This window comes from Lytechinus variegatus, chromosome 1, assembly GCF_018143015.1.
Source record: "Lytechinus variegatus isolate NC3 chromosome 1, Lvar_3.0, whole genome shotgun sequence".
In the NCBI taxonomy this organism is placed as follows: domain Eukaryota; kingdom Metazoa; phylum Echinodermata; class Echinoidea; order Temnopleuroida; family Toxopneustidae; genus Lytechinus; species Lytechinus variegatus.
Window position 1 is genome coordinate 5,915,783 of NC_054740.1, and position 21,919 is coordinate 5,937,701.

The 21,919-nt window shown below is 35.5% G+C and overlaps 1 protein-coding gene across 3 annotated transcripts in view; it reads left to right on the forward strand.

The window, feature by feature from the left end:
• LOC121414136 overlaps window positions 1-13,594 on the forward strand; it is a 72,659-nt gene extending 59,065 nt beyond the window's left edge. For 2 of the 3 annotated variants that reach the window (XM_041607241.1, XM_041607392.1), the window contains exon 6: window positions 13,471-13,594. In XM_041607241.1, coding sequence (XP_041463175.1) covers window positions 13,471-13,583 — 113 coding nt within the window. In that variant the 3' untranslated portion in view covers window positions 13,584-13,594. Of the gene's footprint in view, window positions 1-3,489; window positions 3,567-13,470 lie in introns of those variants that run through there. The other variant, XM_041607318.1, reaches the window with a different exon arrangement.
• The last annotated feature ends 8,325 nt before the right edge of the window (window positions 13,595-21,919 follow it).

Here is a 21,919-nt window from a genome sequence, read left to right on the forward strand (position 1 = left end):
TATTATATATTTTTTTTTACAAACTGCTCTCTGAAAAGTCTTTGGATTATGTGAAAACTTTGTTAAGAAAGAAATTGACTAATAATAACTGACAAAGAATGTAAAATTTCAGAAGAAAAACTCGACATAATTTACAAAAAATGAGTACCTATTGACAACATACATCTGTAGTTTTTAAGGAATTACCTGATTTTATTAATTTGATTTTAATTTGTTTTAAGTAGATATGAAGACTTTGTTGATCTTTTGTTGATATAAAGTTAATTCAAAGTTTTTCAGTTGACTTGAAGAATTAAAACTGCATTGAACAAATACTTTGTCCATGATTTGTACATGTTTCAATGGAAGTGATTTAAATCAATGATTTAAAAAAAAAAATCATGGTGATTTAAATCGCGATTTAAATCACGATTTAAATCAACGTGATTTAAATCCGCCAACCCTGGATAATGATGAAACTATAAACTCAAAAACAAGGATGGAACTTTTGATCATCAGTAAGGGCTGTTCATTCTAATGATAGTAGAGAAGATCGTTACAGTCTTTTAATTGTTTTCTTACTATGTATACAGCTGGGGACATGTATGTCCTAATTGCGACGATGCTTACTGCATAAAAATATTTGTCGTTATGTTGGTGTCCATACGCGTAATTTATGACCCCCAACAAAAAAGATGGAAATTAACCTGGGGCGTAGCTACGAGGGGGGGGGGGCGGTCGCCCCCCCCAAAAAAAAAAAAAAAACATCCCCAAAAAGAAAAAAAGAAGGGAAAAAAGAGAGGAGAAAAGGAAAAGGGAAGGGAGGAAAGGTAGCTTTGTGTTTTTTTTTTCTTTTTATTCTTTATTTTTTTCTCAAAAGAGAAACTCCTTCACTCTTCTTGCTCTAAATTTATATATGAATTTTGCTTCCGCGCTGCGCACGGTTAAATGACAATATTGAAGTTCTCCATTGTTTCCCCCACCTTTTCTCTAGCCTCGCCTGTTAAATAGTGTTTTAATGTGATTTTCATTAATTTTGATGATTCTTTATGAAAATATTCATTTATCATCTCTAGGAAACTGTCTAAAAGTGGCAAAGTGGTTTTGAAGAGGACGGAAATAAGGGGTATATAGATGAATATCAAAGGGTTAATTGCCGTATTGTGTTTTTAGGAGAGGGGATTTGGATCACAGGTAATGGTACTCCTAGTTATCCAAGTCCCCTCCTACGGGAAATTTTTATATTTATAACACGGAGAGGGGACTCAGATCATGAGGTGTAGATCATAGATTCAAATGCTTTATCCTGCTGTGGCTTGAGAGTTGATATTCCCAACTTCTTTTTGGCATACACGATGGAATCACGAATGATGGAAGAATCGACACAAGTTGTTGTTGTTTCCATCATTGGAACAATTAACAGAAAGCCCAGAATCGACGATATCAGTAAGCATGTATCAGAAATCAGAACTCATTTGGAATCTAAAAAATCAGAACTCGTTTGGAATCTACAAATTGGTAAGCGCCGGTCTACACACAATTTGAATGTGCCGCCGTATATAGCGTATATATGTAGGCACAGTACCACCACATTCGCACTGCATGCTTTGTTTTTTACTGCACACAACAAACAAACTCGCTAATCTGCAGCTTTCCGAGAAAACAAGCCGGCGCATTGCATAGTCTGCCCCTATCATACGTTTTTGTGTTTTTCGTTCGAAATGGAGACACTGAATTTCATCGAGGGGGGAGGATTGCGGTTGTAAATAATGTTATATGGTATAAAAAAATCGAAACTCTCATATTTTGGGTGCAATTATCGAAATATATGCGAGGTCGTTGTGTTTCGGGTCACCACACTCTGAATGGTAAGACTACGACACTGGTCGCTGTGCGGCGTGACTGACGTGTCAAGGAGTATGTAATGTAATAAGGGTGTCAAAAACGCTAAAGGCGCTGTCACACCTTGGCGTTTTAGACAGCGTATGCCCGACGTATGAGGAATTTGGCGAATACGCTGGCGTACGTCGAATACGTTACGGGTAAGTTTTGCATATGTTAAGAGTAGGCTAAAACATGCTGGTATACGTCGTCATACGGCGAGATCGTTGAAAAATTTTGTGCAAGCACAAAATTTTTCGACGTATGCCAGCGTATGGCTCATACGTCCCGCATACGGGGGCCATAAGTTGTAGGCAAGTTACGCGATCGTTGATACACGTTGACACACGTTACTCGTAAGTTACTCATAAGTCGATGTACGTCGAGATAATGTCCAGCGTACCCTAAAACTTACTTCTAACCTATGAGTAACGTGCTTTGAACGTATGTGTAACTTAACTCCAACGTATATTGACGTATGAAGACGTGCTCCGGACGACCACAAAACTTACTGAACGTGTTTATAACTTACAGCTACCGTATAATGGCGTATTGACAACGTTTATCATGTTTATAGGAATTGGTATATAAAGGTGGGGTTCACAGGAGTTTTCTTCGGCATGGCAGTGGTGTTGATAGGTGATGTATCGTGCGGTTATGATTTGAATAGTCGAGCGGCAGCCTTTTTATAGGCTACGACACGTGTTCGTCAGCAATACGCTGCTGCGCGCTATGCGTAAGTTAGGCTATCGTAGGGCATAAGTTGTGTACGCCAGCAATACGCTAAGCATTCGTTGGAATACGTTACTTATAAGTTAACGAAGCGTTCGATATAAGTTACTAATACGTTATGTATACGTCCAACTCGTTATGAATACGCTAAGTATACGCCCAGAGTTGGAAATAAAATCAAAGTTCAGCGTATGCCGACGTTTTAGAGAAATTTTGATACGTCGGGCATACGCTGTCTAAAACGCCAAGGTGTGACACCACCTTAAAATAATGAAAAAAGGGTATATATTTGTGCTAGGAAAGCTACGTGTTTAGGGTCAAATTTAGGTGTAAAGAATTGAGACTAAAATGTTTTATAAAGGATGTACTTTCTGCCCCAAGAGTCAATACTATGTGCTAAGAGTACGATTTGTGCGAGATGTGGGAGGTGGGGCTGTTCTAAACCCAATGATGTTGGTAAAGGTAAAACTGACAACCGATGTCCCACACGTTACAATAAAATATTGCTGTACTTGTTTAGGAGGTGAATTTAGGGAATACTTGGCAAGAGTATCATTTTGTTTCCAATACTAGTTTAGGGTAGGGTTTTACACGCCAATAATTAAATAAGGGGTGCATTTTCAGAATATGGAAAATACTTGTTTAGGGTGCTTTTCGAGACCCTATCGTCGAGCATGGTTTCCACTCGTCAATGGAAGTGGCCCCCCCCCCCCCCCGGGAGAATTTGAAACCATCCTTGTTTATCCGCTTATTTAATTCTCTCAATCCAAAATAACTGCTGGGCTTTAACAGCCAAATACACATCTACTATCTTTGCACCCTTTCTAAATTTTGATGTTAACAGCTCTTTTGGTTGCTCATTTATATTATTTTTCATTCACTTTTGCATTTTAATAGGTAGGCATAAGGTGAGAGCTTGGAAGTATTTTGAATCATAGTTGGAGGAATAGAAACATCCTTCCCTACATGTACATAAAAATCTTTACAAGGATATAAGACCTATTTCATCTTCTGCATTCAAGTAATCATCATCACGCATCAGTGATACTCTTGAAAGAAAACTCTTATCTTGTTACTCCTATCTCTGCTCCTCCAGAAAGACATACGGTAGAGGCCTTTCATAGGCACCTGAGATGCGTCCCTCTCCTTAAAGTCTTTCTAATTTTTTTTCATTCGACTTCACCGGTGATGCTGGGTAATCAGACACAAATTGACGAGTGACATTTGCCTGAGGTTCTGTTCTTTGTCGCTGAAGACTTCATTCACTACATTTCAAGTTATTCCAGTTGAAAAGGCAGATTGTAGCCATAAGTTAATACTATCAAGAACAAATGTAGTTAGTCCTTCTTTACTGCTATGGAAGATGGAGAGGTTAATAGAGTAATAATATGTTATCCTTATGAATGATATGACTTCAGTTTGAGACACATTTACTAAAGATCTTTTCCAGGCCAGAGTCTTCTCGGGGTTAGATTAGTATAATGTTATCCAAAGGACATGAAGAGCATACTATTTCCCCTTTCTCACAGGCAAAACTAAACCCTATACTGTACCTTAGGCTAGATGGCAAGTTAGGGCAAGGGGTTATGCTTTATACTTTATTATAAACCACTCCTGTTTTGACACTGTTTTTGCAGAGTGAGTTAACCACACCAATATTATGGTTAGAATATGGACAATGGCTGGTGCCAACCCTCTTCCCAGGCTTTTATTTTAGCTCAGTAACCATAGAGATTCCTGCTTTCATCAAGGAATACATGTACATGTAAATTTTACCAGGTACCCATTTAAACCTGGGTCAAGAGCAGCAGAATGTAGGTAGGCTGTTGCCACCCCCCCTTCCCAGGCTTTTAGCTCAGGAACTGTAGCAATTTATGCTTTCAAGGAATAAATCTTACCAGGGCAAGATAACACAAAGGTTAGCAAGTAATCGCTCCAATGAAAAGGCCTATCAAGACCATTGTTGCTTGTGCATTTTGCTCATTAGACCTGACTATGAACCAATCAGAATTGTTCTTTCAAATTAGCAATTAATCTATGACCTTTGTGTTACGGGGCCCAGGTATTAGCCTAGGTTAAGACTAAAGCGCATAGAGAGTCTTTTGATTATTATGTGCTGTTACTGCTGTATAAATGTCAAATATTATCATCATCATCATCAACATCATCATCACCATCATCAATTCATCATCATCATCATCACCATCATCATTGTCATCATTGCCACCATCATCATCATCATTAAGCCAAGAGGAATGTGGATGGGAGTTTGTTGAATGGCATAAATTTTCTTTTGTTGATTAGAATTCACAACTTTTGATTGAAAAGAATATCAAGAGGAACATAACCAATACACCTTTATGTGTGATCATTTTCCACAGCATTACAGTGTACAATCGACCTTATAAAATATACAGTCGCTTGCGGGCTGTAGGTATAGGCATGCTTCTACATGTACATGTATCTGAAAAGACAAGTTTGTTGTCAGTATTTTTATAGAAGTTTGATTATAATGCAGGAGCAAGGGATACAACACAAATATTTCAAAAAGTAAATGCTTTATTCATGAATGTATAAAGCAAATGAAGTGTTGCAAAAACTAGTGTTTGAAAGGATAAGTTAACTCTTAACATGCTGTTGTTGCAATTTGGCAACAAATAATACACATAAATCTGATATACCCCAAGCTTGTCTCGCAAGAAATGTGAATGGAAATATATGTGTGGGACTACACACAATTGTTAGCCTAAACATTTTGCAGTTATTTATCACAGCTTGAATGTGAAGGCATGTCAGTCAATCATTTGCAATGGATATTTTTACTTATACTATTCATAGGTAATACATGTATGAAAAGAACTGGAAACCCATGCATGTAGATAGTTCCATCTTTCACAGAAGTGTCTCTTCACACCAAACAAAATGTATTCTAATTGACATACGTGCAGCTACCATCTTTTGAATTAGTGTGACTGTAACGTAATCAAAATGCACAGGTATGTAAAACTAGAATGGGTTCCATTGGCACTTTGATACTAAAGTATATCATACATTATTTTACATTTTTATTTATTTATGCAGCCATTTTATTGATTTATTATTTTTCTGTATTGGATGTGTATTTCTATTTTCTTTTTAAACATTTGTCAATTCAGCTTTCAAGCTGTGACCATGTTTTAGTCAGCTTTGAATCTAGAATCTTGAATATCCTCAGTACCAATATGCTTTTACTATGCTTATAAAATAAACATGCCATTGCATGTATCTATTACTGTATAAACTCCGTCAAGAAATAGAAAATTGAAAGAGTGTCAAACTGGGCAACTGGAGGAAGGCGTTTCAATAAAATCTGAGAATTCATTATGAATGAATCTGTATGGAGACTCACTTATTTTGGATGGTAGTAGTGCCATAATTAATTTAATGACATCATAATTCACTGTTCGTACTTGTATGATTCAATCTCGTGTTTATTGCATTCATGTTACTTCTTCTTGTTACATGTACATGGTAAAAAAGCTGTTTTATTCAATGCTGTTCACTGAATCTTACAGAAGATATTAATTTTTCTACAACAGTGCCACAAAGGTACATGTAACACATGCAACAGTATACAACCATGCCTAATTTATTGATTATCAAATAGTCAACATCAAACTTAGTTTAAGATTTTAAACACTTGTTTAGATTGTTTGAATAACTACTGTAAGGTTCATCATAAACATTTTAAACAGCAATTTGACTGGGTACCATCATGATGTCTGATGCACCTGTATGGGTGTTCATGGCTAAGCAATACAAAGCATGATTTAATCTAATAATAACCATAATTAGCAGTAATAATTTGTTGATGTTCCTTGCATGGCATCCCCCTTTGCATCAGGGTTTGCGTCGTTAATCGACAAAGCTCTCCCGTGGTTGCTAGGGGTAACCGGCGAAGGTTGATGATGGCAGCTAATAGGCCTATTGTCATCAAGTAGTTTCCCAGCAATTTCAGCAACGGAAAAAAAGGCGTGCAAGACAAAGTCTTTTCATACCAAGAGCCTGTGAAAGGGTAAAAAATTCTGCTTGACATTTTATAACAGTGTGAAGCCCAATTGAAAGAAACAACTGTTCTTTTGAACTGTTTCACAGACAATGCATTTTTAATTGCATTATGAAAAACACACAATTGACAATTATTTTTGCTGTGAGAGAACACTAACAGTGAACAAACTTTGCATCTCATTATGAATAAAAAATAATTGTTCAGGAGAGAGAGAGAGAGAGGCAGAAAAAAAAACGTGGTTGGCAAAAAATGTTTCCAGGAAGCTTCATTTTGAGATAGAGAGCTGGTTTTGGGCTAGACTTCATATCTATAGCTAAAAAAGAAGAAAAAAAGTACATCTGGATGTGTACACTGCGAGACCAGTTGGTAGGAGAGACTGGGGCTAGTTGGAACATTTTTCACAAAAATGGCTTAAAATCCAAATAGATTTTATTTGAGAAACAATTATATCAGCTTGAAGCATATAAAGGGCTTCGAATGTACCCCATAAAATTTGTAATTCTATGATGGTTACTGAAAAAAAAAATCCACTTTGAACAAGACCATCACGAGCGTTCCAACTTACCCCATATCGAGGTAAGTTGGAACACTGCATGGTCAATTAATAATTATACTAAAACTACTTACAACCATAATATTACATGGTTTTTAGCATATTTGCTTTATTTTTTTTCAAGTTCAACATATTAAAAGTGGATTTATTGAACTTCATTTTTTCTATTATACAGCCACTCATGCAAGCCGACTGTGGAGTAGAATTCCGCTTATTTGTGTGTGTTTGACTTTACTTGCAATTAAGTGTACTATCAGCGATTCCATGTACTTCTGCATCAAATTTACATGACAAAAAGTAATTATTAATTTTTTTTAAAAATCAATTATGCAAATAAGCATATGAAATTTGCCCTAAATTTTTTTCATGTTTTTTACCTTTATAACAAACATCCACAAAAAATTGCAAAAAATAAAAGTCCTCATGCATTTTTTTTAAATTTGTTTTTTTTCGTTTTTCTGAACTTTTGTTTTTTATTGCTTTTTCCGATGAACTTTGTCGGGGACTCTTTTGCGATCATAAATAGCATCAAATCTATTTGAACCAACAAAAGTAAAAATAAACATACATTTATGATTTTTGATTGAAAAACACAATTTGCATGGACCTTGTACATGAAATTACATTTTTGAGCAATTTTGGGTCCGACATGCAGGTACAAAATGTTGCGTAATTTCGAAACTGCGCACCTAGGCATCACAAATTTGGTCTCAAATGATGCGCAAGACTTGAAAGTAAAAAGTCTGTGAGCAGTGTAGTAAACAAAATTTGTGTGATAGCGTAGTGACAAAATTTCTCGAGGGTGGGGGGCTCAAATTGACCCCCCCCCAGTTTGATAAGGGTTAATATTGCATTAGGGACCTACAATAGGCCTTAAATGCACACTCAGACCTAACTGAGAAACAAAACAAGCATGGTATACAATACATGTTCAGAAGAGTGTGAAATACTTTATACATTTTTTTCTAATATCCAATGTTTTTATTCATAATTATGTTCGGGGTAAGAATGAACATGTTCCAACTAGCCCCTTCAATTTTGTTTGAACTAACCCCAAAGGCCCATTTGACATTTATAAGCTCATAGCCCAAAAAAGGGACTTCACCATGGCATATTAATAACCTTATTTTGTAGCTTGGTACAAGTGTCTATTATACCCCCAAACAACCAGCTTGATCTGTAAACTTCTCTGAGATAATATTAAAAACGTGTCTGAAAGAGAAAAAAATACTTAGAAGGTGAAAAGAAAAATTCCTTTCTAACTTCACCAGGCTTGTTGCACATGTGTTGTCTTTAATATGGTGGATGGCTGATGATAAAGGCAATAAATTGAGGGCAGTATCGCAGACATTTATTTAAAGATGTTAAAGAATATTACAATATTTCAACTTTCCCCACGTTCCAACTAACCTCGGTCTCCCCTATATATGCATTTATAAAACTTTTAGCTATTTAACAATAGAAAATTAAGAAAAAAATTAATGATATGCAGGGTTGACAACACAGTTTGCGATGATCTACATACAAATACATGTAGGCGGAACTTACTTTCATTGACACAATGCAGTGAATTTTTTGGTGGCAGTTTGTTGGTTGTTTAGATTTAATATTACTTTCTTTTATACTTTGAATGCTCTCAAATGTGAAAGCTGTTCTCTTGGTAATTCAAAGTTTGTATGCTGGTTTGGCTATGTAGTCTTTCTCAGCTATTTTGACATGTTAAAATTGTCATGATCGGTATCAAGGAATTCAATTTTGCTAGTAACACAATTATTAAATTGTCTTGCAACTAAGTCTTTATCTTATTGTTTCAATAATAAGACTAATATGTAACTTCAAAATCTCTATGTTCAGGTGTCTTCAACCATGATGTCCATTCCATGAGTTGTCTTGTGAAATTAATTGCATTGACTGTGTTGTCTGTGAACAGAGAGGGCGCTAGATATGATACAGCTGGCTTTGAACTATAATGTATGGATATATTGTGGTCTACGGTTACCTTCCAAGCTGTTCAATGTGTTTTAATTGCACATGTATTTCTTCATGGAAATACATGATTGTGGGACACCAACAAAATTACTTCACTTACCTATGAACATTGAAGTGTTGAATCAGTCACCATGACATGTACATGACCATGTCCACCAATTACTTCTACATACATGTAATTTGTCATGAGATGTACTTAAAGTGGAAGTTCACCCTGCCATCCTGTAAAAAATCTTTTACAAGTATGAAACCTGTCACACTTTGTGGTGAAATGTATTTTTTCATTATTGTCACAATAACTTTTTTAACATGTCAAATCTACATGTACATAATGAAATTTATTACCTTTTGAAAATATTGATTATCAATTATTCATTTATGCCATTTTTCTCATTTGTAACATATGGGATAATTTGAATATCAAAATAGAATAGCCTACTCACTCACAATTTATCAGAACTATTGACCTATATCCAGTGCTCAATATCCCTTTTGTGCTTTATTTCATTAAAGCTTTTATAATAAAGTGATTTATATAGCGTTTTTCCAGAAGATAAAAGCGCAACTTTTATTATCTAGACTCTATCCTAAGCTACTGTTTCTTCAGTGGTGCCTAATGCATTCAAGGAATAAGTCCTGTCAGTTATGCCCATTTACCTCACCCATAGATTTCTCTCTTGCACTACATGTATCTCACCTATAAAAATAATAATAATAAAATCAAATATCATCTATTCAAATTTATCCTTATCAGTGAACAGGTGCTTTTTATTTTCAAAAGAATTTGAAAAAGATACTTGAAGAATCAATTCTATTTATTGTTTTGGTAAATATTTTTTTTCATATTTTTTATAGAAATTCTGATAAGGTGTCTGTGAAAATTGAGTAGATTGTTTTTTAATATATATTGCTTTTTGTAGTCTCATTTTTTTTCCTCTCCATCTCATTCCCAATACTTTTATTTCTCACCTTTCCCCCCCCCTCTCTCATCCTCTCTCGCTTCTCGCTATGCACCAGAATAAAATATTTGAGTACAATGTGCCTGAGCACGTTTTCCAATCTATCGAAAGTGCAGCAACAATTCCAGAGAGCATGGAGATGCCTAGTGTGAATGAATAGGCTTTGTGAACATTAATAGGAGACATCAGAACGGACATGGATCCCCTCGCTTCCCTCGCACAAATGTCTGGATGTTTTTATTTTTCACACCATTCCAAAAGGTCACAATTTTATTAAAGTTTGGCTGCCCCTTGTATTTTTATGTCTGTGTGGATAAGTGACATTCTCTGTAACATCCATTTCTAGAATCCATCCCAGATCTGTCCTCTTATTTTTTAAACCAATATTTCAGAAATTGTTATAGTTGTGTATACTTAAGTTGCTCATGTTGGCTTGCCTGTTATGGGAAAATTTCTATTAAGACTCAGAGTTTTGTACTGTGTGAATGAGTCACATTAAAAGAATTCCATTTATTACTGAATTAAATTGTGAAATAGGTTCGTGATCCATATATTATATAGGTGTCTCTTCTTAACCAAGTAATCATGTGTCTAGTCTTTTTCACGTAAAAACATCATAATTCAGACAGGCAGCTGCATGACTGACCAAAAGTATCATAAGCATGAATGATTACCCCATATGTGGTTCTTTCTTTGTATACCCCCTTTTTATTAAAACTCGCCATTAAGTTCAGAAAGGTGTTTCTCGTTAACCCATTAATCTTGTTTCTAATTGCTGTTCAAAGAAGATCATTATGATTAAACCTATCTTTCAAACATGCAGCTGAATTTATACACTTCTTATCTTCGAAAATGTTGAGCTGAATTATTTATAGTAGTTAAATATATACCCAAAACACCAACAATGGAATGTGTGTCACAGCTTCTAAAGATATTTTTTAGAAATCAAGATATATTAAATGAGCTTGATAATGAAGGATAGGTTATTTAGATGATGACTTTCAAGGAATTACCTATAGGTTTTTTTTAGGGATACTTAATTCTTAATGTTCCAAAGTTGGCAATCATTTGTACCATATGTTTTGCTCTTAATGGGGCCAGGGAGCCTGCATGCTACCCATTAATGGATTGACGGAATCTTTCTTCATGGCCCAGCTTGTACGTAGCTACCACAATTGCATATTTTGGTTCTATCGATGCACCTAGCTTGAACTAAATTCACCATCTTGTCCTCAAACCTGTCTTAGAATACTTGTAGGATGGATTTTTAAACCCAGTCTGGAAAGCATCTAATTAACAATCAATAACAACCGGGGTCAAGTTTCCTTGTCTCATCAATTTTTGATGTACCTTCCATTCGAATGGTGGAAAGCTGTACAAATTTCATCATACGCACCATTTCGATAACACATCTTTCAGGTAGATTAAACGTGATATTGATCGTGAAAATCAACTGAGTAAATATTTGATGCTTGTATAACCGTTATGGGGGTTTATAGATGGAATCATCGTGGTGACGCTTGTAGGGTTGATTCGTGTGATATTTGTATTGGAGAACAATCTAAAGTTTTGTCAAAACCATTGAAAAGCCGTGAAGAAGCTGGATGATTTTTGTCTCACCTGCGAAGCAAGTGAGACTATAGGCGCCGCTTTTCCGACGGCGGCGGCGACGGCGGCGGCGGCGGCGTCAACATCAAATCTTAACCTGAGGTTAAGTTTTTGAAATGACATCATAACTTAGAAAGTATATGGACCTAGTTCATGAAACTTGGCCATAAGGTTAATCAAGTATTACTGAACATCCTATTAGAGTTTCATGTCACATGACCAAGGTCAAAGGTCATTTAGGGTCAATGAACTTAGACCATGTTGGAGGAATCAACATCGAAATCTTAACCTGAGGTTAAGTTTTTGAAATGTCATCATAACTTAGAAAATATATAGACCTATTTCATGAAACTTGGACATAAGGTTAATCAAGTATCACTGAACATCCTGCATGAGTTTCACGTCACTTGACCAAGGTCAAAGGTCATTTAGGGTCAATGAACTTTGGCCGAATTGGGGATATCTGTTGAATTCCCATCATAACTTTGAAAGTTTATGGATCTGATTCATGAAACTTGGACATAATAGTAATCAAGCATCACTGAAAATTTTGTGCAAGTTTCAGGTCTCATGATTAAGGTCAAAGGTCATTTAGGGTCAATGAACTTTGGCCGAATCGGGGGTATCTGTTGAATTACCATCATAACTTTGAATGTTTATTAGTCTAGTTCATTAAACTTGGACATATGAGTAATCAAATATCACTGAACATCCTGTACGCATTTCAGGTCACATGACCAAGGTCAAAGGTCAATGAACTTTGGCCGAATTGGGTGTATCTGTTGAATTACCATCGTAACTTTGAAAATTTATGGATCTGATTCATGAAACTTGTACATAAGAGTAATCAAGTATCACTGAACATCCTGTGCGAGTTTCAGGTCACATGATCAAGGTCAAAGGTCATGTAAGGTCAATGAACTTTGGCTATGTTGGGTTTTTTTGTTGAATAACCATCATATCTCTGTAAGTTTATTGGTCTCGTTCATAAAAAGTGGACATAAGAGTAACCATGTATCACTGAACATCTTGTGTGAGTTAGAGTAGTATTCAAAGTCAGCACTGCTGCTATATTGAACCGCGTGATGCAGGTGAGACGGCCAGAGGCATTCCACTTGTTATTTTCTTTTGTAACAAAAATTTCTGTCTACGCATGTGCAATTAAAGCTTTGAAATTAGAAGATTTCAATCTCTCTAGTTTGATGGGCTGCTCTTACTAGTTACATTTAGTTGTATGAATGATTTATTCTTCTGAAAGATAATTAGTTTTTCTTATTTTAACAAATGATTACTTTTGATGATTTTGCTTTATCTTCAAATTACAATCATGTTTAGTTTTAGAGCTTGTTTAAGAAAATATGTCGATAAAGGAAATCATGTAAAAAAGTCTCCATACATGTATATGAATAGTTCATTTTAGTGAAATTCACTAGTCATTATTTTGTAACAATAAAATTATCCTTTGACATCTGTTTTCGTGTTTATAATCAGCCATTATTGTCTCCTGACATTTAATCTTATTTTCCTATTTTTTCCCCTACCTTATGATGTTTTTCTTTGTTTTCGTTCAATTCCACTTTTTTCTCCACTCTGTCTCGAAATCTCCGTATTTCTCAATCTTTATGCCCTCATTCTTTTTCATGAATATTATTTTGTATTAATGTTCTCTTTTTTTTCTCCCACATTCCCTCACTTTCCACTCTATTTCCCATGCATGACAGTGGTTTGTAGTACAGTCACAGAGGAGGAAGGAAATGCTGTGGTTTGTTTAGCTGTGGTAAGTCCATTACATATGTTACTTGTTCATTTTCTTGTCTTGCTTTTGCCTCCCTAACAAGAGTAAGTAGATAACGACCATTTTCCAGTTGAAAAAGTAGTTACCTTAACTAGGATGAGGTGGACCGATGCTTGGTTAACCTTTTTGTTCGTAGAGGGTTGTCCCCATTTAAAAGGGTCGGCCGAATTCACCTCACACTCGCGGCAATCGCTCTTACCATCCTCCCTCAACTGTGCATGATTTATTGCATTTGTCCATCCTTGCCCATCTTACCTTCTCTTCTTCACTTGCTTCTTCCCTGTCATCATTTGCTTCTTGAACTGCCCGACTCTGACTCAATAGTCCTTCTAAAAACATGACTATCATCCCTCTCAGAAATGTTTTAACCAACCTAATGAGTCGGTTAACAACCTACCAAATGTTTAAGATAAAAATCTCCAGTTGTATTGATTATCATATTCTTTTAACCAACAGTCGGTAGATTCATATGTTAACCAACGTAATATTTTCTGAGACTGCTCCTTTATACCACTTGCTCATACTGACCAGTTTTGGACCTGGCAAATATTGTCAAGAGGGGCAAAAATTATCTGACAATAAAAAAAGAAGTCTTCAAATTCTCTTAAGGGGCACTCACCTTCCCCAGCTCTTCCCCCTTCACCAAATCCCCAGTCTTTTTCATATTTATCAACATATGGAAAAAACTTTTACTTCTTTTGTGCAAAATAATGAAATACAGCGATGATGACATAAAAAATTGAAATTAATTCTGTCAGTATATCTGCAACAACCCTTTCTAAAGTTAATTATATCTTTGTTCATGTAATAGGCATCTTCCTGTGGCTTGCGGGTTTGAAAAGAAAATCTACAGATTGATTTTTACGACAGTCTGTAAACCATTGACAATCTGTGTTGCAACAAGTATTATATATATTAAACCGCAATCAATAAATGTATGCTCAGTGAAATGAAATTAAATGAGCTTGTGAGTTTAATGTGGTTTTTACTATTTGGTTTGAGGTTTTATTTTGTGATGAGAAATGTTGTAGTGATAATCAAATACAACCTACATGTATACATGTAACGAGGGCCGCATAAACACTAAGTGAATGATTAAACTTTATTGTCAGGGAGATCCAACTCTACTTATTTTCCTAAATTTGCGAAAAAGTAATAATTGATATTTATGACCCGACCTTGTGTCATCAGTTTTTTAAACTAGCAGCAAAATAAACCTGTTGTTTTTTGTATGGCGACAGACCTCTAAATCACTGTGAAATTGGAAAATGGAATATTTTTTTTTGACCTGTCCAGATTCTTGATTTGGTATGGTTTTCTTCTTTTGATAGGTAATTTCTGTCAAAAATAGAACTACAGTATGTCTACATCTTATTGAGATGTGTACTTTGGTGCCAATCTTGTAATATCTGTTTAGAATAAAACAACTTCTACTCTGGAATTGAACTAAGTCAACATCTTCTTATGTACAGTTTTTGTACAGTTTTTTCAATACCTTTATTCAGAATCAGAATTAGAATTATCATCAGAAGAAGAAGGAAGAAGGAGGAGGAGAAGAAGGAGGAATTTGATATTCTGAGTGGTGTGGGGCAGAATAGGAGTACAAGACATGTTCGCTGGAAAGGGATGGTGACAAATGTTCTACGTTTTACTTAAAACTGATAATAATTCTTAGTATTAGACACGGATTAAAAAAAATAGCAGAACCATATTGGAAGTAGAAGATTCAGATTACTGTACATTGAAGTGCAAGAATGCTTACGCCTGTATGATCTATTCCTGGGTTTACTGTACTTCTTTAGACTGCTTAGATCTCCCTGCTCAGATAATTATGATCAATTAGCTAAGATGTATTCAAGGTAACAAGGCTCCATTAAAGATGATTATCTGGCTTTACTCAGTGGAATAAAGACCTTAGTGATGGATTGTTAGACACATTTACTCATTAGGATATTTATGTGATGATCTGCAGAACTGTTTCAACTGTCAATGCTCCAATTTTGTCACTAAAGTGCTAGAAAAGGTGGGAAATTAGTACTTTCGGTCTTGTTTCTTACTTGAACAATTCAGATTTTTAAACATGAGTGTGAGAGTTCAGCTTTTAGGCAGCTTTCTTTGTTTTGATTCAGCATATTTTAAGCTTTTTGAGTGTATTTGCTCTGTTGAAAAGTATAGGAGCTTGCGCAGTTGTAGCATTTTTTAACTTCCTTTAATTTTACAGTTCTTCATAGCCCTCATAAAAATACAAAAAAATTTCAGGTGCATGATAGAGAGGAAGATGGATAAGATTTTCAATATATTCCAAACTTCCCCTATCATTTAGATTATTGTTTCTTTTGTTTACCTTTTTTATATCAATTTAAGTTCAAAATTTGTATACCACCGGTTTCCTGCAATTATAGCTATTTATTGCCAAAGGTAGATTTCTTCTAGCAGCCAAAATTAATCATAAAAACAAGAACAAGGGATCCATATCGAACTTGATTTTTAAATGTTATTAATTCAGGATTTTTTTATATAGCTCTAGCTTACGTTGAGGAATTCCAATCTTGAGGCCTGGCTAGAAGGCAATCTCCAAGGAAGGGATTGCCGTCATACCGTTCCCCCGTTTCAGTCACTAAGTGATATAGAATGCACAGCTAAGTGCATCTCATTGTGAGGTTAATTTAGAAGAGTGACAATCCTGGAGGCAAATAAAATTCATCAAAATCTGTAATTTCACATTTTAGCTCGCTAAAGGGCAGGGAGTGATGGGGGAGGAAGGAATGAAGGAAGCAGGGAGATGAAATGGATTGAATGTGCAGTGAATTGAAAAAGGCAGACAGATATAGAAAGACAGACAGAGATTAGGAAAGAATGTAACACAGATGAAGGGAGAGAGGGGCAATTGAGAGAAATATGGAGGGTAGTGATAGATATATCAGATTCCCCCCATTTTTTGTCTCACCTGCGAAGCAAAGTGAGACTATAGGCGCCGCTTTTCCGACGGCGGCGGCGGCGGCGTCAACATCAAATCTTAACCTGAGGTTAAGTTTTTGAAATGACATCATAACTTAGAAAGTATATGGACCTAGTTCATGAAACTTGGCCATAAGGTTAATCAAGTATTACTGAACATCCTATTAGAGTTTCATGTCACATGACCAAGGTCAAAGGTCATTTAGGGTCAATGAACTTAGACCATGTTGGAGGAATCAACATCGAAATCTTAACCTGAGGTTAAGTTTTTGAAATGTCATCATAACTTAGAAAATATATGGACCTAGTTCATGAAACTTGGACATAAGGTTAATCAAGTATCACTGAACATCATGCATGAGTTTCACGTCACATGACCAAGGTCAAAGGTCATTTAGGGTCAATGAACTTTGGCCGAATTGGGGATATCTGTTGAATTCCCATCATAACTTTGAAAGTTTATGGATCTGATTAATGAAACTTGGACATAATAGTAATCAAGCATCACTGAACATTTTGTGCAAGTTTCAGGTCTCATGATTAAGGTCAAAGGTCATTTAGGGTCAATGAACTTTGGCCGAATCGGGGGTATCTGTTGAATTACCATCATAACTTTGAAAGTTTATTGGTCTAGTTCATTGAACTTGGACATTAGAGTAATCAAGTATCACTGAACATCCTGTGCTCATTTCAGGTCACATGACCAGGGTCAAAGGTCAATGAACTTTGGCCGAATTGGGTGTATCTGTTGAATTACCATCATAACTTTGAATGTTTATGGATCTGATTCATGAAACTTGTACATAAGAGTAATCAAGTATCACTGAACATCCTGTGCGAGTTTCAGGTCACATGATCAAGGTCAAAGGTCATGTAAGGTCAATGAACTTTGGCCATGTTGGGGTTTTTTGTTGAATAACAATCATATCTCTGTAAGTTTATTGGTCTAGTTCATAAAAAGTGGTCTAGTTCATTAAACTTGGACATAAGAGTAACCATGTATCACTGAACATCTTGTGCGAGTTAGAGTAGTATTCATAGTCAGCACTGCTGCTATATTGAACCGCGTGATGCAGGTGAGACGGCCAGAGGCATTCCACTTGTTCTTAAAATACTTTCCCCTGATTTCTGTTAATTTAGATGAATAAAACAAATTAAGGTAGTAAAACTGAATGGTTATTTATATGAATTTGTTATCTGTTTGCTTAATTGAATCAGAGTCATCAGATATTTTAATCCATTACTTACTAAAAACTGTATTATTATGAACCACCCATCATGATGTAATATGCAATCTAATTGAAAATAAAGAAAAGGAAACACTTGTAGATGTTTTGTTCACTTTAAATCATTCATCAGCAAACGTTAGATAATTCCTTTTCAGCTCAATATTAAAATATCTCTGCTTTGTTTTAGATTCATGTTAAAGTAGTCTCCGTATTTTGCGTTCAGTTGCTCCCCTGCAAACGCTTGCTCTCCTTGCTTCTTGGGACCCCTGTTATACACGAACCTAACAATTGATCACATGGTTTATGATTGATTGTATTGATAAATATGCACATTCAGTCACACCAATCAACATTACAATCAATTTCAAAGCTCTGTGTTACCGGGAGCTCATGACAGTGTGCTTATGAATAGGAACAATATTCATATTTTTCAGCCTACAGTCATTGGTTATTCTGATAAGGTTATTTACCAGCTCCAGAAAAAAGTACACCCCGTATGCCAGTGTCTCGGGACATTTTGATTTTGGCCAATCTAATATTTCTCTTTTCTCCCCGCTTATTGTCGCCAGCAGCATCCCCACTACAGTAGTCGCTATGTTTGAGAAATGTTTTGACCAGAACCTGCTTTCGTTTATACTCTATGCATGCCTTTTCATTTAAAAAAAAATATTTTTCTATTTGTTATAATTATTATTAATATTGTCATTTTATTTCTTTATCTTTTTATGGGGGGAGGGAAGGGGCAAAGGTTATCCAGTTTTCAATTGCAAAATATTTTTATCATGTAAATCATTATAAATGGGTTTCCCTTAACCTTTGTGAGATTGATATTATTTTACGTTTAGGTTATCAATCTTTTTCAAAGAAATTTTTGTGCAGCATGGGCTGTCCATTAAATTGATTTGGCTTTCTTGCTTTTTTTTGTTTGCTTTAAATTCTACACATGTTATCTTTTGGAAAGTTGGATTAGAATAGAAATTATGTTTCTTTCAAATGAAATCATATTTCGTCCTTTTAGAATGAAAATGATATTGATTAAAGTCTTGGTATCAAAAATTCAATCTAGTAATGTAATACATTTAATCCTTTGGATTATAATAGAAATTACTTATTGAAATTAAATCAAATTTCATCCTTTTAGAATAAAAATGATATTAATTTTGCACTTGAAAATGTAATCTACATAATGGACACAATCCTTTGAAATAAGTTGGTTATGAGAGAAATGATGTACCATTCAACTTAAGGATGTTTCATCTCTCTCTAAAAATATTGCTCATGAATCTTTTAATGGAAGAAAAGGAAAGGAAAGAAAGGAATAGACAAGAGGAGAATGAAGTGCATGTAAAGCAATGAAAGTGTAAGCAATTTTAGTTATTGTATATTGATCTTGAATTTTCATTATAAAGTAATCAAAATTAGGCAACCGCATCGTATCTAAATAGCGGCCAATATAAATTTCATTTTGTTTGCAGAGCAAAGAAAAATATCTTTATTTCAGTTGCATTTGTCCTCATGCAAATCCCCCTCACTGAATAGAATAGGAGGGCACAAACGATTGATTTTTTTTTCCAAATTGGATTCTGTTGACCTTGGAGTTGATATAATTACACTGCCAATTCAGGAGTATTCTATTTGAATGAAATATTCAACACAATCCAATTGGCACTCAGTTAAATGATATTTGCACTTTGATGACATGGCAAACATTATAGATCATTGAGTTTTAATTGAGTATAACCCAAATCTATCCGATATTATCCATGCTTTAGCAGGTAACAAACGATGGAACAGAGAATGTCACATGAGCATCAACAAATCAAACTAACTATTGTTCTGTCACTTCTGTGAGCATTGCATTATAAACCGGGAAGTTTTTTTTTCATTCATTGTTGAGTAGATAAATTATAGTCTTGAATTCTGTAAGCACATACATGTATACATGTAGATGTACTGTACAATGGATACAGTAAATATTTATTAGGAATGAATGCAATATTCTATTTCTAAGAAAAAAATCACGTAAAAAACATTGGCCCAGTTGAGACCATATGTAGTATACTATATGCAATTCATTTATAATTGAGATGCTTGCCATAGTTAAGGTCAAAAGTGTGTGTTAAATTACATTGCCCATTTCAGAAATATATTTACATTCATTTGAAAATTATGAATGGAACATGAAAGAGTATGGCACATGTCACAGTATATCCCTACTTTCAATGCTGACAATTTGTTTTAATTTTATCAGTCTTGGGTCAATATTCATTTTGCTGATAAAACTGGAGATTATCTTAACAAAGCCTGAAAAAGCATAGAGTGATATTTTTCTCTTAACACTCTTTTAACTCGGGGGGGGGGGGGGGAGGGGTCTATATTTATAAAAAATTAGCATTCTACTAGCGTTGTAAAGTGAGAAAATGCAAAAAACATACACAATAACAAATTTAGGGCAAATTTCTTATGCCTATTTGCATAATTAAGATATGAGCAATTAAAGTTTTACTATATAGTCTTGAAGTTTATGTGCGGCTTTATGTGTGTGTAAATTGTTGCGGCGATCGCGCAATCAGCGGCCAATATCTGAAAGGGGGTTAAATTGACCCCCTCCCGTATATCCTAGTCTAAAATAGCCTAGTTGACTTAAGGTCAAGACAACAATAATGCAGTTGAGACAATGCTTGGTGTTGTCATTTTTTTTCAAACATGTGCATCCGTGGTACTGGTAGCACTTTCATTTATTTGATGCAAAATGCAAGAGGAAAGGGCAATGTAGGTATAATGCTTGCCGTGCTGGGAATGGAACCCCAGACTTCTGTGGTATAGTCTGGCACCTTAGACCACCTGACCACAGTAGTCTGCAGGCACAGACCCTGATTGAAACTTTAAGCAGCAAGTGTGTCTTCACACAAAGACTAGTAAATACAAAACTTGCTTAGCTACAGGTCTCACGGGCCTAATTACTAGTGGTAGGCCATAGATATTCATTCGAGCCAACCCATTGCTATTTTTTTTATTTTGATATGGCTGATTGACAAAGTGTATGCATATGATTGTCCATCTAACACTGATTCTATTTTTGGTAATTACTGAACTTCCTTTTCCCTAATTGGGAAGAAATATCACCAATTTTGGACTATATTATGACTGGCGGAAGGATTAGGGCTATTTTGCTGTTTGAGTTGATGAATCTGCTCCCCCCGACGGTGTCTTCAAACACGCCAATTTATTTTTAAAATGAGCCGGTCGAGGGACCCTTTTCTGGTCAGATATGGATTGCCAGATATAAATCCTATCCACTGGTAGTAAACTCGCCGCAAAAACTGAACTTCATGGCTATACAAGGCTACATAGGGGGTACTACAGGTAACAAGTTGTTATTAGTAACTAACCCTGTGTTTGTGTACCTAGGCTAGGCTGTGTAGGCTGTATGTGCATGTATTTGTCACTGGGACTTGCTTGCATGTTGTCGTGTGTTTTCGTATACCGACGAGCGCTGCTGTAAATCGTGTATTGCACCCATCACGAGATAAAGCTCACATTAGATAGGCCTTGCATCAATTGCGCTTGTGAAATTGGTTCATGGGGAAGGGAATGAGAAGAGAAAACTTTAGAATTTGACTGAAGAGTGGTGGATTCAAGAGGCAGGGGGGGGGTAGAGAAAAGCATAGTTAGTATGTGGGGGGGGCTGAGAATGAGTTCTACTGCCATCTTGTTCAACTTTTACTGACTTCTAGCCAGACTAGCCCCCATCCATTTAGAATACAAGCCATCTAACCCCCTGTCTCTTTCTCTTACACCCTGGCTTGGGCCCTTGTCATAGGAAGATGTGAATGTATAGTATGCTTGTATGTTGATTCTCATTTCTTTTTATTGTTATCTAATTAAACTCATGTGAATCTGGTATTTATATTGTGGGCAGATCTTGAATCCAGATATGCACACTATTCATATCTACAATTTGCATTATAGGATTTGGGCCCTACATTGCATCCATTGTTGAGCTACATATAGGCATGTAGGATGTGTGTAAATCCATAGGGCACTGGACATTAGGAGTAACATTAGAAATGGTCATTACATAACACATCTGTATATTTCATGCATTTCTTTGTGATAAAGTGAGTGTACAGATGTTGAAGAAAAGCCAGGAAGGTAAATTAAAAAGAAACCTTCATGTGCCATACA